The sequence below is a fragment of the Liolophura sinensis genome, chromosome 13 (genome assembly GCF_032854445.1).
Source record: "Liolophura sinensis isolate JHLJ2023 chromosome 13, CUHK_Ljap_v2, whole genome shotgun sequence".
NCBI lineage: Eukaryota > Metazoa > Mollusca > Polyplacophora > Chitonida > Chitonidae > Liolophura > Liolophura sinensis.
In genome coordinates, this window is record NC_088307.1 from 24431789 (window position 1) to 24448937 (window position 17149).

The following is a 17149-nucleotide window of genomic DNA, read 5'->3' on the forward strand; positions in this document are numbered from 1 at the left end:
CCAAACTGTCTTGTACCCATCATCAAGCAACGCAATCCCATGGAATTGCATGACAACCGACACTTTTTGCAGCTCGAACATTTCACCCTTTAAACGCTAGAGCAAAATAGCGTTTCCGAAACAGCCGGAGAAGTTTCCGTCACAATGACGATTATTTCGGATGGCTCTTTAGCTTTTGATTGGCCACCAGTCTAATCATCTCTAATTGCGTGGCGCCATCAAGAGGGGGCCGGAAGTGGCTAATGACCCAGGACGAGACAGTCTTGACTGGCACTGACTCGTTCCCTGCCAGGAGGTTATCGAGTCTGCCCATGTGCTGTTCACGTGTTGTCAGAACACTATCACTTAGATCAGCACAGTGTCTTCAGATCGTCTTAGGTTTTCCTGAGATTCTGTAATTTTAATAGTCCTGTGTTGAATGACACTGAAAGCGGGTTCCTTCTTGCCAAAAAATCTTCCACTGATGCACTAATTTCCATGCGTATCTCTGAATTCTTTTTGCACTTAATATTGATGTTTTAAACGCCTTCACGTAAAAGACTGTGCATTTGTGCCGTTCAGAATATTTCACCTTTTCATTCCTGAAACAGCGTGCCTAGATATATCTTTTGGAATGGTGAGTCCATGCCGCCAAAGTGCTGCCGGCATTTAAGTATCATGGTGAAGACACCTGACGTGACACTCCATCCAGTCACAGTATATACAGACACCGGACCAACCAGTCCTGGTTTCCTTGCTCTAACCTCTCAGTGCTAAGCGTCAAGCCAGGCAGCAACAAGTACCATTTTCAAAGACTTTAATATGACCCGGTCCGGGTTTGATCCCAGGTCCCCAGACTTCGAGGCGGACACTCAAACCACCGAAGCGGTCTTGTTATATTATGATAATTATATAGTAAAGAAAGCCAGTAGTAAAGAAAGAAGTTATACCAATTAGTCAGTTGTAAAGAAAGTAGTTATACCAATTAGTCATTGGTAATAAAAGTAGTTACTTCAATTAGTCACGGTCTGGCATCAACCTGCGGATGGTCGTAAGTTTCCCCCGGGCTCCGTCCGGTTTCACCCCACCATAATGCTGGCCGCGGTCGTGTACGCGAATATTCTTGAGTACGGCGTAAAACACCAATCAAATAAATAAATAAATCAATTAGTCAGTTGTAATGAAAGTAGTTATACCAATTTGTCAGTAAGAAAGAAAGTAGTTATACCAATTTGTCAGTAAGAAAGAAAGTAGTTATACCAATTAGTGAATAGTAAAGAAAGTAGTTACACAAATTAGTCAGTAGTAAAAAAGTAGTTATACCAATTAGTCAGAAGTAAAGAAAGTAGTTATACCAATTAGTCAGTAGTAAAGAAAATAGTTATACCAATTAGTGGGTAGTAAAGAAAGTACTTGTACAAATTAGTCAGTAGTAAAGAAAGTAGCCGTGCTAATTAGCCAGTGGTAAAGGAAGCAGTTATAACAATTAGCCAGTAGTAAATGAAATAGTTATACCTATTAGTAAGTAGGAAAGAAAGTAGTTATACTAATTAGTCAGTAGAAAAAACATAAGTTATATCAACTAGTAGTAAGAAAATCCGCGGAGAAAAATACACCAAACGCAGCAGAGGAACACGTGGCCATGGACGTGAAATTATGTCACAAATTCATACTTCAAAAATGGACTCGAATTTTAAGTCGACCATGCAATGTTTATTTATCAGTGTTGTAAAATGTTTTTGTATGCATTTCTTCGATTGCTGTGAGCCGCTTCGGTGGCCTAATGATTAGAGCGTCGGCCTCAAGGTCGTGAGATATAGCAATTTGGCGGCATCGACATGCCCTGCTACAAGAGGATACACTGTATGTACACACACTCAACGACTCATCGTCGTCGTATGCCTGAATAATTGTTCAGTGCGGTGTGAAACCCCAAGCACATATACCTGCATACATTGGTGTGTAATTCTTTACTTAGAATTCTTCACTTACATGACTATACAGGTTCATGGGTGGAGCAGACGTGCGAAGACATGCATGGAGAAACAATTATGATTGGCCCCCGAAGGACCACAACCACTGAAAAGTAGCGCATGCGCTCTGGAATTGGTGAATGTCGAGTAGAGAGGTCCTTGCCACTTGGCTCAAAGGAGAAGTAAAATGGTATGAGAAGTAAAATGGTATGGTACCCATCATTATCGATTAATATCATTAAACCCGATTACCAAGGGATAAAGAACGTACAAAGCCTACCCCCAAAAGTAAATTCGTTTGCATGCTCCAAACTTGATTCGCCCATGTTGTTTTTGTTGCAGTAAGTGTTCACAGTCGATGGTGCCATATTACAGAACAATCTCTCTCGGTCCACTGGTCGAACTGTTCGGTCCCACATCGGCCTGTGTCGTCCCGCATCCTTCTTTAGTCGTTTTTCCTTTGCTCTGCGGTTTTGAAACCAGACCTGCACAACGCGCATGTCCAGACCGGTGTCGCTGCTGAGTTTTTCCCGCACGTGCCGACTCGGCTTGGCGCTTTTGGTGTAGGCGGATTTCAGGGCCTCCAGCTGTGTCGCCGTTATGGTTGTCCTCGGGCGTTTGATGCCGCTGTCAGAATCACCGCTTCTTGAATCTGAAAACCCGCATGTTTAAAATGTTTTCTTCAAAGCAAAACCGATGTTGTCCAAACGACAGAGTGGAGGTTCAACACTCGTCAAAAAAAAAAGAATTGCTTTGTGACTTTTGTTTTAGGTTGTTTTGGAAATCGATTTTCCGCTTATCGACCTGAAACCCCCGATTTATGGTTTACGAAAACTATGCATCGAAACAGACATTCGTATACCAGCAATCAGTAAGAACGTTCCAGGTCAATAATCGCCAGGTCAATTCCCAAAAACCATGCATAACCCAAACTACCTAAGAACTAAGAAAGTATATTAAGTACGAAAATGGGACGAATCATTCATTATTATTTTGCAAAACTTGACGCTCAGAACGCACGCGTAAATGGCGTCGAGACGTATGCATTTATTATTATTTACAAGATCGCAAAAACGAATTCTTTCTAGGTTATTTGTCCGAAAAAATTCACTTTTACGTTGTGGAGGACATGTGCCAGAGAACAAAGGAAACCTCTGCTTTGATGGCTTTCTTTACAGCTATATAAGAACAAGGCCTCACACTGGTTCCGATCGTTGGAGCACTGGTTCGTTGCGAATTTCGGCTGTGACCCAATGGTTGGTAACTAGCTTTTGGTTTGGAGTCACAAAGTTTTCTTAGATATCTATATCATCAAATACAGTAGTTTATTCTGGGTATAGATTAGTCCAGATTTCCTCCACTTATAGGCTGCTACCATGCACATGAATAAGTCTAAGCTAAAAATTCTAGGAATATTAAACCACAATAACATAAATAAATCAATCAATAGATCGAAAAAAGAGTGCCTCGTATTGGTGGTTGTTATTGTTATATACGGTAGTAATGAAGACTTACCTCTGCCATCAGATGAATAGGTATCAAAATCACTCTTGCAAACCAACTTCCGATTTTCCAGAAGATAAAACTGGTCTCCAGTGGCAAACGTTTGTGAACAGACAGAGCACGTGAAACACCGAGTGTGATATACATGCGACTGCGCACGCCGTACCACCTCTGTTGGTGGGATACCTTCTTTGCATCCGGCACATTTGCACCCGTACTTCCTGAAAGGGATGATCGCTTTTTAAAACATGTTTTATTGAATATTCCAGTACATTTTAGGCCACGTACATAGCAAAGATTTATTTGCATAAATATAATTAATTTGTTCGTACATTAAACTAAGCTGCTAGATAAAGCAGAATTAACACTTAGAATGAAACCCTAATTTTGGTACAAGCGACTGGATTTCATTGGTTAAGTATGATCATTTCCCTTCTATCACACGGTTGTCACTCCTCTAGTTTTACTCTCCATACTGTAGTCTTGTTTTCCTATATTTTTTCCTGTATGCAAATGTTATGCTGTGTTCGTAAATGCTTTTCTCAGCTGATGTACACACAAAATAACGTAAAGAGAACTTGAAATGCCCCCCTCACAGCAATCTCACCACTACGAAAGGTTTTCCAATATTTAGGGTGATCGTATACAAGTACTTGGCACAATTCATGTAAATCCCAAGCCTAAAAGCGTCTTAGTCTGGATTTTAAGAATTGCTGATCATTGACCATAAATATTGTGAGTCCGAATACGTCCTGAGAGAGTTTCATTAGCCCGTCAACCCGACCTCTAATTACCTTGATAGCTTAATTGTTGACTCAGACCTAGTGCCTGTGCTAATTGCCCCACAATCGTCCTGTCTCTGACTAATTAGGCAACATTTATCCTGACCGGCGTCTGGACAGTTTAGCAAGGTTGCTGGCTGGCCAATAACGGAAACATTGACTTACATATATAGATGTAGACTGTACTCCATCATACCCATGAGATCTGATCTTAAAGACAAAGAGCTGACTTCCTCTCCGACCGTATGTGGGAAGGTCTGTCACCAACCTGCGGATGGTTGTGGGTTTTCCTCTGTGCCCTTTGCCCGGTTTCCTCCCACCATAATGATGGCCGCCGTCGTACACGTGAAATATGTGTACCTGGCACAACATTATCCCTGAAGCATATCAGCTTGACAGTATTTATCACACAGCCTCCTCTGTGGATGTAGGTAAGGAATAGGACGGTTGACAAGTACTCGATGAAGGGCGGTGACTATCTCCGGACGGTAGGCTTCCACAACACTTAAAATTAATTTGTGTCAGATTTCCTTGAAAACATCCTCCACACAGAAGATCTGATCCTCATTTTCTAACTTTTGCCACACTTAATTTTCCTCGGGAAAAAGGATCTGATCCACCTTGCATTGGGTTGCCATTAACCTCCAGCTTGTGTTTACCTGGACAAATCTTCGACACAGATCTGATCCGTACTGAATCAAACTATCCTTAACGTATAGGTTGTGTCAGACTTATCGAATACACCGAAGGGTCCTGCATATGGCGTGGACATATCTCGCCTTGTAGCAATTGTTAGATCCTGCGTATTCTGTGACGATCTCAATCAACGTCACAAGTTATTACTGCAAAAACTAGTGTGTCAAGGTTATTCCATCAAACGCCTTCACTCCAAGTTTCTTAAGTTTGACAATGAGTATTGCATGACTCTTTGCATGATTCCGTCCTATTTTCGTACTTTATATACTTTCTTAGTTCTGTGGTGGTTTGTGTTTTACGTCGTTTTGGGAAATTGTCGTGCGATTATTAACCTGGAACGTAATTATTCGTTGACGGCTGGTATACAAATGTCTGTTTCGACGCATAGATTACATGAAGAAATCTTCCCCAGATAGTGTCTGATACATTTTAAATCAGATATCCCTTCACATGCAGCTTGTGTCAGACTTACTTAAAGAGATATTCGACACTAAAGATCTCATTCGGTATGGATCAGATCATCTTCAACATCAAGTTTTTATCAGATTAATTTGAAGACCTTCTGCGCGCAGAAGAAGAGATTTTCCTTTGACCCGATCCTCCTTTTCATTCAGCTTGTGTCAGACTTATTTTAGCAAATTCCTGGCATAGAAGATCTGATTTGCCTTGGATTGGGTCATCCTTCACATCCAACTTGAACCGTTTTCATTACTTTGATTACATGTGATAGCTATGTTAAATATGACAACACATCCTTTGCGGTAAGTATAGACCAGTGACGTCTAATGAATAGAGATTTTCATCAATTCAGTATTATTTCTTTTGCTAAGTGTGGCTTAACCCATAGTGATAGAGACTGTAAATGTTGCTACTATTGAAATATTCACATAGGCAGTTAGAATAAATCTCAAAATGACGTAAACTGATAAAATGTCGAATTTCACCGGTAACAGGAACATCATACTCTGATTTCCTCAGTTAAAGAAAACAATTTGCTGGCTGATCGACTGATTGACTGATTTCCTCAGTTAACGATCTTCATACCAGCTTCTGTTTACTCTTTTGTTTGAACTCGACCTGATCTGTAGGTGGAAATATTCTTCAGTGCGGCGTAGAACACCACCTTATTAAATATTTATTCATAATATCATATCCTTTTGACTTTTATGGTGTTTGTAATATTGTGTCAAACGTACTTGAAAAAATCCTCGGCACAGAATATCTCATCCCCCTTGGAGAAACATGATGAAGAAAGTGTCACCCCACAGGCGGTACACGTCAAGCAGTGCGGGTGGTATGTGCGGGTCAACACCTTCAGGACATACCTACCCATTATAGCCTGGCCACATCGGGAACAACGGAGTGGCGAACCTGAAAGGCGATTGTTTGACTTGATGACTGGCTGATGAAGTGAATGATTGATTGATCGATTATTGCTGTTTAACGCCATGCTCTTAAACCAGAAGTTTTCAGTTTTCAATGTATCCGGAATAAACCACCGACCTTTGACAAGCTACTGAAGAACTTTCCCACGGGTGTATACTGCCAGAAGACAAGCCGTCTTCCATAAATATTTAGACTACGCAAACGGCTATACGGATGTGGTCAACCGCTTACTATCACCAAAGCGGCTACAAACAATTTGCTGGCTGATTGACTGATTTCCTCAGTTATAGATCTTCATACCAGTTCCTGTTTACTCTCTTGTTTGAACTCGACCTAATCTCTAGGTGGAAATATTCTTCAGTGCGGCGTAAAGCACCACCTTATTAAAATATTAATTAGATTTGATTTATTTGATAGGTTTTTTACGCCGTACTCAAGAATATTTCACTTATACGACGGCGGCCAGCATTATGGTGGGGAGAAATACCGGCCAAACACCCGGGCAAACCCATGAGCATCCGCAGGTTGTTGCCAAACCTTCCCACTTACTCTTATTAAATAAAATGTTTGTCTATTGGAATTTAAGCTTAACGTCGCTTTCAACATTATTGCGATCACGTAATGGCAGTGTAGTTGGCTGGTTGGTTGGTGTTTGGGATATTGGCGTGTACCAGTTCCCTGGTGGGGCTGGTTTACCTCACAACCATATGAGTGTCTACGAAACTTCTGTATATTGTCATTTTTATTATTGTGCTCTAATTACACAGATAACGTGGTGAGATTTTTATTTGGCATTTTAGTCACCAAAGTTTTATACATTACACATACAAATATACACATATTTCAGACTCTGATACAATGTTTCGTCGAGACATACGTCCACATACGTCCTTGTTTCATCCCACATTCAAACTTTTGTAACAGAGACATAGGCTGAAACATTATCAAAACTAGAACCTGGAGGTCCGAAATGCCCCACCACCAAAATCCACCCCACTCCACCCCCACCCCCACCCCCAGCATGTTCCAGAATAAGAAATAATAATCGGGCCGTCATTACTATTAAGTATGTAGATGTTTATACGATATGAAAGGTACAGGCAAAGTTTCAGCGAAATTGATGAAATACTTTAGCAGGAGATGCAAGGTCAAAATCTGTGTACTTGAAAATCCATTATTGCACTGAGTATCTGAACGGGAGTAAGAATGAAAATAATTACTCGATTGTCAGTATACTTACACACTCACAAGTTTACATGATAGGGAAAATGTAAGATAAGTTTCTGGGAAATAGGTTCAGCACTTTAAGAAGAGTTGCATGGGCAAAATCTGAATACATGAGAAAGTACTACTGGGACCTAAATGGAGGTAATTATGAAAATAATTACTTGATTGCCATTAACCTTAAGACGCAGAAGTTTTAGTTGATACAGGCAAAACGTATGTTAGGTTTCATCAAAATCGGTGCAGTAAGTTGGGAGGAGATGGATGGACAAAATTTTGTTTACAGACAACTGGACACAGGGACAGGCAGGGTGATTCCAGAATACACCCTTCCTCCCCTTCGCTGAGGGGGTTATAATTAAATATGTTTTCAAATAGTTAATATATGAACAATGGAGATATACGCTTCTGAACATGATATGAAATATGAACAAGGGAGATTTACGCTTCTGAACATGATATGCATTATGATCAAGGGAGACACACGCTTCTAAACATGATATGAAATACGAACAAGGGAGATATACGCTTCTGAACATGATATGAAATATGATCAAGGGAGATATATGATTCTGAACACGATATGGAATATGAACAAATGCAAATTGTGACCGTATAAATCGATGACCAATGTAAGTGGATGTATCTGAAGGTTTCCCTTACCTGTCGTGTAACCCTGCGCAGAGCTTTGTCCTTTCAACTCTTCCGTTTCCAGAGTTTTGCCGGACGATGGTCTCGTGTCATCACGAATAACTTTATGTCCCGAAACACTTTGAAAGTCATTGGATTCCGGTGAATCAGACATGTTTGATGTCGGCGTGCTAGCTTTGAGAGAGGTTGTGACCTTTTAAAAAGACTTTGGGAGAAATGAAAATAGCCGAAAACAAGTGAAACAGGGTATCGTCTTCATTGATCCAAAGTCGCCGTTCATTTGTACATATGCTCGTTCAACAACAGTAATGTAGCTGAATCCGTTGCATCAGTTTGCTCAATCCCTGTCTCTGTAAGATCAGCGGGGGACTTGGATCGTCTCACGAAATCAAAGACATACGAAGTGTTCCAACAGGCCACTTGGTTCGTCCAAGGTCGATATTTTCTTATTGCTAACTCCCTATTAAGCCACACTATTGCCGGAAAATGTCAGTTATAGACGCCACATAAGGCCTCTTCTGAGTGGTATTTGATAGGTCGAGACCCGGGCCAAAATATGCGCCAATTAAATTACACCTCGCATGATGAATCCTAGTGATAAACAAATGCGATTGCACAAGACAAAGGATTTGCTCGCAAGAAATCTCTATTTCCATGAAAAGATGTTACACAGAGATGAGCTCACCAAAGGAGAAAACCGTTTAACTAGCGGTCTTACTCATGTTCATCCAGTGTTTTTATCGTTTTTATTGTTATTATTATTAAGTTCTGTGTTATGAAAATGATTTCGAAATTCTCTTTTCGCTACATAGACTTCAGAATACGGTAGAAATGTTGTTAATATAAATGAAGGCGTACAGCATAGAGAGCAAGACCAGAGTAGCTATGACTGTGATAGCTGGCAATGGCCACTTGTAAGCGGTGAAATACGGCCTCTTTGTCATTGCATAGTGTTCCGTGTATTTAGGTGTTATTACTGACATTCGTATTCCAGCCGTCAACCATAATGGACGTTAAGGGCCAATAATCGTAAGACAAATTTCTAAAACAACGTAAGCCACCAAAGTGCTAATAAAGGCTGTAAGAGAACAAATTATGAATTTATCCGTGGAAACAGACATTGGTACACCAGTCGTCAACCGATAAGGACGTTCCGGGATGCATTCGTTCAAAGAGAAGTCATCAACAGTTTTCATTGTTGACAGAAAGAGGTAAGGAACGTTCAACGCGAAGAAATTAAATCATTGTTCAAATCGTTTAGCATATTAGTTCATAATAATGGATTTTCGTTTATCAAAATATGTATTTCATTTGCACTTTAATTACAAGTGTTAATTTATCCAACGTTGCGTTCAACATAATAAATATGCAGGCAATATGACCTATTCTATTCCGGGGAGGTTGTTTGGTGTATTATTATATGTATCTATGTTAGATTCCAGGGTATGTAGATATATGTACTTTTTTGGCAACACTATAGATATTTTCTGCAATTACCTACATGTCCGTTACACACCTGTCGATATGTATGTAAAGATGTACGTGAATCTCTTTTGTTACCATTACATACGTCTTGTTACATACGCCAGATTTCAATGCAATGCTAGACAAAATCATTCATACAATACAATGGTAGCCGTAAGTATTCATATAATACAATGGTAGCCATAATCATTCATACAAGGGTAGCCATAATCAATCATTCATTACAATGCTAGCCATAACCAATCATACAATACATTGATAGCCGAGATAATTCATACAATACAATGGTATCAATAATCTATCCTTCAATACAGTACAATGGTAGCCATGATCACTCATACAATACAATGGTAGCCATAGTCACTCATACAATACAATGGTAGCCATAATCACTCATACAATATAATGGTAGCCATAGTCACTCATACAATACAATGGTATCAATAATCTATCCTTCAATACAGTACAATGGTAGCCATAATCACTCATACAATACAATGGTAGCCATAGTCACTCATACAATACAATGGTATCAATAATCTATCCTTCAATACAGTACAATGGTAGCCATAATCACTCATACAATACAATGGTAGCCATAGTCACTCATACAATACAATGGTAGCCATAGTCATTCATACAATACAATGGTAGCCATGATCATTTACACAATACAATGCTAGCCATAATCACTCATACAATACAATGGTATCAATAATCATTCCTTCAATACAATGATAGCCATAATCACTCATACAATACAATGGTATCAATAATCATTCCTTCAATACAGTACAATGGTAGCCATAATCACTCATACAATACAATGGTAGCCATAATCATTCATACAATACAATGGTAGCCATAGTCATTCATACAATACAATGGTATCAATAATCATTCCTTCAATACAATGATAGCCATAATCACTCATACAATACAATGGTATCAATAATCATTCCTTCAATACAGTACAATGGTAGCCATGATCACTCATACAATACAATGGTAGCCATAGTCATTCATACAATACAATGGTAGCCATAATCATTCATACAATACAATGGTAGCCATAATCATTCACACAATACAATGCTAGCCATAATCACTCATACAATACAATGGTATCAATAATCATTCCTTCAATACAATGATAGCCATAATCACTCATACAATACAATGGTATCAATAATCATTCCTTCAATACAGTACAATGGTAGTCATAATCACTCATACAATACAATGGTAGCCATAATCATTCCCACAACACAATGGTAGTCATAATCATTCACACAATGCAATGATAGCCATAATCATTCATACAATACAGTCATATCCATAATCATTTATACAATACATTACAAGCCGTAATCAGTCACACATTACAATTATAGCCATAATCATTTATACAATACACGCCAAGCCGCGATCACTCATACAATACAATGGTAGCCATAATCATTCATACAATACAATGGTAGCATGATCATTCACACAATACAATGGTAACCACAATCACTCATACAATACAATGGTAACCACAATCACTCATACATGTACAATACAATGGTAGCCATAATCATTCATACAATACAATGGTAGCCATGATCATTTACACAATATAATGCTAGCCAAAATGATTCATATAATACAATGCTATCAGCTTTAAACTTTCTACAAGTATTTTAATGGTTGTATTTTAATGTCTTTCAATCTATATATGATGCAAAGTACTCTAGGCCTCAAAACAGACATTCGTATACCAGCCGTCAACAAAAATGGATGTCCTAGGTCAATAATCGTAAGGCCAATTCGCAACACAGCGTTCAATGACAGCCACCAAAGAACTAAGAAGGATATAAAGTACAAAATTAAGACAGATCCATACAAAGAGAAGCAGTCAGCAGTTTTCAGTGCTGATGTTTGGAATGAAACAAGGTATGTTCAAAGCAAATGAATGAAATCAGTATCCAAATCGTGTATCATACTGTAGTTTATAAGTTACTAAAAATATGTATCTCAGTTCCCCTTTGAATGCAACTGTCCATATATTTAAGATGGCAATCTATTTCAACACGACGAAGATACCGCCCCTGTCTCCGGGTTTACCGGGATTAGACACATTTATGATATTCTGGACTCTCCGTCTACACAAGAACCATTGTAAAACTTATGAAACTTAGAGTGATTGAAATGGTGATATATGTAATAAAATTACACAATAAAAATAAGTGTTTCGTTTTTAAACACATTTCTGTTACAGTTTGCAAACGCGTCCTGGCGATAATTCCTAAAAAGATGTCTTTATTAAAGTAAACATATAAGATGATTACGCAGTAATGTGGTGGAAATTTTCAATAAACAAATAGCCCAGTAAACATGACGGTGTATATACATGTATTAAGTGTAAAAAGCCGATAAACATGTAAACGTGCATAATATAAGAAACATGTGACATGGTTACGTAGTAAACATTTGTCATTTATTTTGTCCGGATATAGAATTTCTATATATGAAGAAATACCTTCTTGCTGCCATTTTACTATTCGATTTCAGTTTGAGACCGCCTCTGTGGCCTATTGATTAGAGCGTCCGCCTCGTAGTCGGGAGACCTCGGGATCAAACCTTGGTCGGATCATCTCAAAGACTTAAAAATTGTACTTGCTGCTGCCTCACTAGGCGCTCAGCACTGAAAAGCAACGAAACCAGTACTGGTTGGTCAGGTGCCAGTATAAGTCACTGGGTAAAGTGTCATGTCTGGGCGTCGCCTTGCCAGAAGAAGAGACAATATATCCACAAAAACGTTATGACTCTTCGTCGTCATATGACTTAAAAATTGCCAAGTACCCCAAGCATGCATACATACGCGCTTATTATCACAGGTGAAAAGAATCCATGGACTAATGTAATAGAGGTACAAGAGTTTTTCACTCAAAAAACAGATATTCCACCACTTTACTCAGGGTACGCTGCATGTGTAGAAGTTATAACTACAGGTATCAATTGGACGAAAAAAAACTGTACCTTGTCAAACTTTCAGTTGTCATTTTGACCACCGTCGTTTAGGAGATCTGCACATTTACAGTTGGACTCATCGAATGATTTCGTGATGTTTTGCCCGAACTGTTTACAACAATATGTACATCGATAAACAAAAAAGGAAAACATCTCATAGGTTTCTTCCCACTATAATGCTTGCCTCCGTCGTATAAATGAAATATTCTCGAGTATCGCCTAAAACACCAGTGAAATAAGTAAATAGGGTAGAGGGCTAAGAACACAGTCTTGTTGAACTTCAAGTTGACATTCAAACTCATCCATAAACTCCATTAGTCTATAAATACATTTTAGTGAGTCAACTAATTTTGTAACCCAAACACCTAAACCATACATAAAAGTCCTTTATTGTCTACTCACTCTCAAACCATGAAAGAGCGTGCTAACGCAGCGTAATGACCCAGGAGCCTCTCACCAATGCTGTAGCTGTGAATTCAAGTCCAGCTCATGCTGGCTTCCTCTCCGGCCCTATGTGGAAAGGTTTGGCAGCAACCTGCGGATGGTCGTGGATTTCTCCCGGGATCTGCCCGGTTTCCTCCCACCATAATGCTGGCCGCCTTCATATAAGTGAAATATTCTGGACTACGGCGAAAAAGACCAATCAAACATCAAACCATGAAGGAGCGCTCCACGTCAAGAATCACAAAACTCACTTCCAAAGCAACATAAAAGTCCAGTTCCACAAGGAATATATGTAGGAAATAATATATAAATTTTAGCACAAAGCTCGTGACACGTGAGAGAGAAGCAGACATCAGTTTACATCGTCAATGAAAAGTGCCGACTTCTTCTCTTTGCATGCATGCGTTCTGATTTCGTACTTTATGTACTTTCTCAAGGGTCATTTTACATGTCCACGTCCTAAATTCTCACTTTATATGCTGTATTAGTTTTGCGGTTTGTGTTTAACGTTTGGGAATGGGCCTAGTGATTATTAACCCTTAACGTACAGGTTATTTTGGTTGATGACTGGTATACGAATGCCTCTTTTGAGGCATAGACTCTATTATTTATGAATGACAATCGATATTCTAAGTTTGACATCCAATTCAATTTTCACACTCGTAGACTTGAGAATTATCAAGTCAAATACAAAATTAATGTAAAGTTAATGTAACAAACATGTATGCCAATAAATATTTCATCTGTTTATGATAAACTTCTTGATTACTCCTAAACTCTCCGCCCAATATTAATTTCATATGCTTTTTGAAAGTAAGGGAGATAACTCTAACTTATCACTTCCTTAACGCGGTGTCCTCCCCTACTCCATTCGTTGCTGTGTGTTAGACACCTGCCAATTCATACGCTTTCCAGAAAAATCAATACTCGAACCTTCAACCGAAAGCATCTAACACGTATTCTACATCATTGGGTGAAATGTAGTCATCTATGTTTAACTATTTTATTTTTCTTAGTCAATGAAGTCGGCAAACTTATTGGGATAGAACAAGGTTTTTGGAACTGTAATTGAAAATGAAATAAAATTCCCGTGCGAATATGCTTGATAGTAAAGTATATCTTAGCATATGCGTTTAATTTAGTAACTGAACAAGCATGCACCCAGGTTGTTTATTCTGTGCCCACTCCCTCAGTTGTCTGACCCCAGCACCACCATCCCACCCCCCTCCCCTTTCAACTTACATCACCCCCTCCTTTTTCCATCATGCCGACCAACATCCTGATCTGGAGAAGTTTCCGGCCCTGGGTGTTAATTATCCCAAGTTTCTAAATGATCTTGTAGATCTGTTTGGCTTTTCCCCACCAGACGCCGCTCTGACTTTCACCGACCCTCCTTATCCACTCTTCTCACCAGATCTCGGATGGCGAAGAAGCCAAGAAATCCGATTTCGTGAATGAATTCTCCCGGCTAAGAGGATTAGCTGTGTCCGTGGCCCGAAGTCGGAATTACACCGGCCGTTTTGTGTATTCAGTGAGACGAAGGCCGTAACGGCATCGCGCTCGGACTAGCTCAGGCTAGCTCTTGAATTGATGACCGCCTGAATCGACCATATTGACAGGCAATGAAGATTAATGAGTAGGCATTGCTGAGTTACACAGTGGCTTCACCCCAGAGTCTTATCAGAAAGTAACACAACCGTCTTGGATTTGACTTTATCGCTACGCCGAGGAAGCCCAAACCGTATCTCCTTGTTCTTTCTTCTCTCCCATGTACTCTCTCCCTTGTGCATGTATAGAACCTCCAGGATATTGTTTGCATGTTAACTGCCATAAATCCGGAAATATCGAAGTAACCTAAAGTCCTACGATGACATAGACTGAACCATTTCGTCTGATGGCAGAGCAGACATCTTTACAATCTACCACAAACCCAGTAATTGACATTGTACCTCTAAGCTGATTCAAATATCTCCAGAGGCCTAATTACTTCCAAATATAGGAAAGGTATGTTTTATTCTAGTTAATTCAATATTAATGTCAGTCATTACTTAATTCAGTCTTTATGAGTAATAGCCTCTTCAAAACATATAACGATGACAACGATTGTGGTAACAGTTGTAACAAGGATAACGACGACAACAAGAGTAATGATAACGAATATGATGCCAACAACGACGAAGATGGGAGCATATAGTAAGCAAAGGGTCCAAATTATAGTCCAGGTGATCATCCCGTAAAACAACTTTCAACGTCAAATTTCCAAAGACCAGTTTCATTGATAAAATTACCAACACAACCCAATTTTTAAAGGAAGTGTTATCTGAAAGCTGAATGCATCTAGATACCTGGAAGACTGTTCATCAGGATCATTGGTATTACGCTGATGCAGTAGCTGATGGTAACCATGATGATGACGACGATGTAACGGTTGTAGTAACAGTGGCAGTGGTAGTTATGACGATGATAGTGACGCTATTTTTGATGTTTTAATGATCATGATCGAAATACACTGTACGTTTGGTGATTTTTGCTCCAGGCATGGCGTCTTCAGTTATCTAAGTCAAGAGTCCTTTGTAAGTTTCATCCTGGCTCTGGGTCCTTCGCTCTTTGCGTATTCCACTTTTTTGCACCTATATGCACCTTATCAAGTGTCCACCTTATCAAGTGTCCACCTTATCAAGTGTCCACCACCTTATCAAGTGTCCACCACCTTATCAAGTGTCCACCTTATCAAGTGTTCACCACCTTATCAAGTGTCCACCACCTTATCAAGTGTCCACCACCTTACAAAGTGTCAACCTTATCAAGTGTCCACCACCTTACCAAGTGTCCACCTTATCAAGTGTCCACCACCTTATCAAGTGTCCACCACCTAATCAAGTGTCCACCCTATCAAGTGTCCACCCTATCAAGTGTCCACCCTATCAAGTGTCCACCTTATCAAGTGTCCACCTTATCAAGTGTCCACCACCTTACCAAGTGTCCACCTTATCAAGTGTCCACCACCTTATCAAGTGTCCACCACCTAATCAAGTGTCCACCCTATCAAGTGTCCACCCTATCAAGTGTCCACCCTATCAAGTGTCCACCCTATCAAGTGTCCACCTTATCAAGTGTCCACCTTATCAAGTGTCCACCACCTTATCAAATGTCCACTAACTCGTTTCAACTTTTAAAAAGACATGTCCTGAAAGTTCTCATTCTCCCACTAAGTATACGACACACCTGAAAACGATCGTGATATTAGCCTCCGTATCACAAGGCACTGCATATGTATATTTCTTGCCAGGTTTCGTGGGATGTTCATACAGTAATTATCAAAATGTGACAGTGAAATAAAATGTTACCCGCTGTATGTGAGTTTGTGGCATGTTTTTTTTTTATTTGACGTACAGTATTTCACTGACATGATGACAGTGATCGGGTTTACGGGTAGAGGAAACCGACGAGAGCATGACACAAACCACCGCTGGATGTCTCTTGGTCCCGGACAGGATTTAACCCGTTTGTACCGAGAAACTGCCTTAGATCCAGTGCCTCTGTTGTAGCTGTAATGTGATGACAACACAACATTTTGAGTAATTCTGGACCAGTGACGTCTAATAAAGTGTCACCGTATTTTTTCATCTAATTCTACTTAAGCCACTGTGCTAGGGGGCGCTTATGAATTAAACGACACCCTATCTGAGGTACCTTTTACATATGACTATTTGCCAGCTATCACATGCACACTGTCGTCGCTGCTCTGGTTTTACTCTCTGCTCTATGGTCTTTTGCCAGCTATCACATGCACACTGTCGTCGCTGCTCTGGTTTTACTCTCTGCTCTATAGTCTTTTGCCATTATCACATGCACACTGTCGTCGCTGCTCTGGTTTTACTCTCTGCTCTATAGTCTTTTGCCAGCTATCACAAGCACACTGTCGTCGCTGCTCTGGTTTTACTCTCTGCTCTATGGTCTTTTGCCAGCTATCACATGTACACTGTCGTCGCTGCTCTGGTTTTACTCTCT

The 17149-nt window shown here is 39.7% G+C and overlaps 2 protein-coding genes across 2 annotated transcripts; one reads left to right on the top strand and one right to left on the bottom strand.

Annotated features, from left to right (window-relative positions):
- Window positions 1-2200: 2200 nt before the first annotated feature.
- On the bottom strand, window positions 2201-8348 carry LOC135481005 (LIM/homeobox protein Lhx3-like). The gene is made up of 4 exons (XM_064760936.1): window positions 8207-8348; window positions 6130-6304; window positions 3468-3676; window positions 2201-2604 (listed from the first exon to the last, which is right to left on the bottom strand). The coding sequence occupies exons 1-4, from the start codon at window positions 8346-8348 to the stop codon at window positions 2201-2203; spliced, it is 930 nt and encodes a 309-aa protein (XP_064617006.1).
- Window positions 8349-15772: 7424 nt separating this feature from the next.
- On the top strand, window positions 15773-16297 carry LOC135481006 (uncharacterized). The gene has a single exon (XM_064760937.1). It carries the CDS (start codon window positions 15773-15775, stop codon window positions 16295-16297), a length of 525 nt encoding a protein of 174 aa, XP_064617007.1.
- The last annotated feature ends 852 nt before the right edge of the window (window positions 16298-17149 follow it).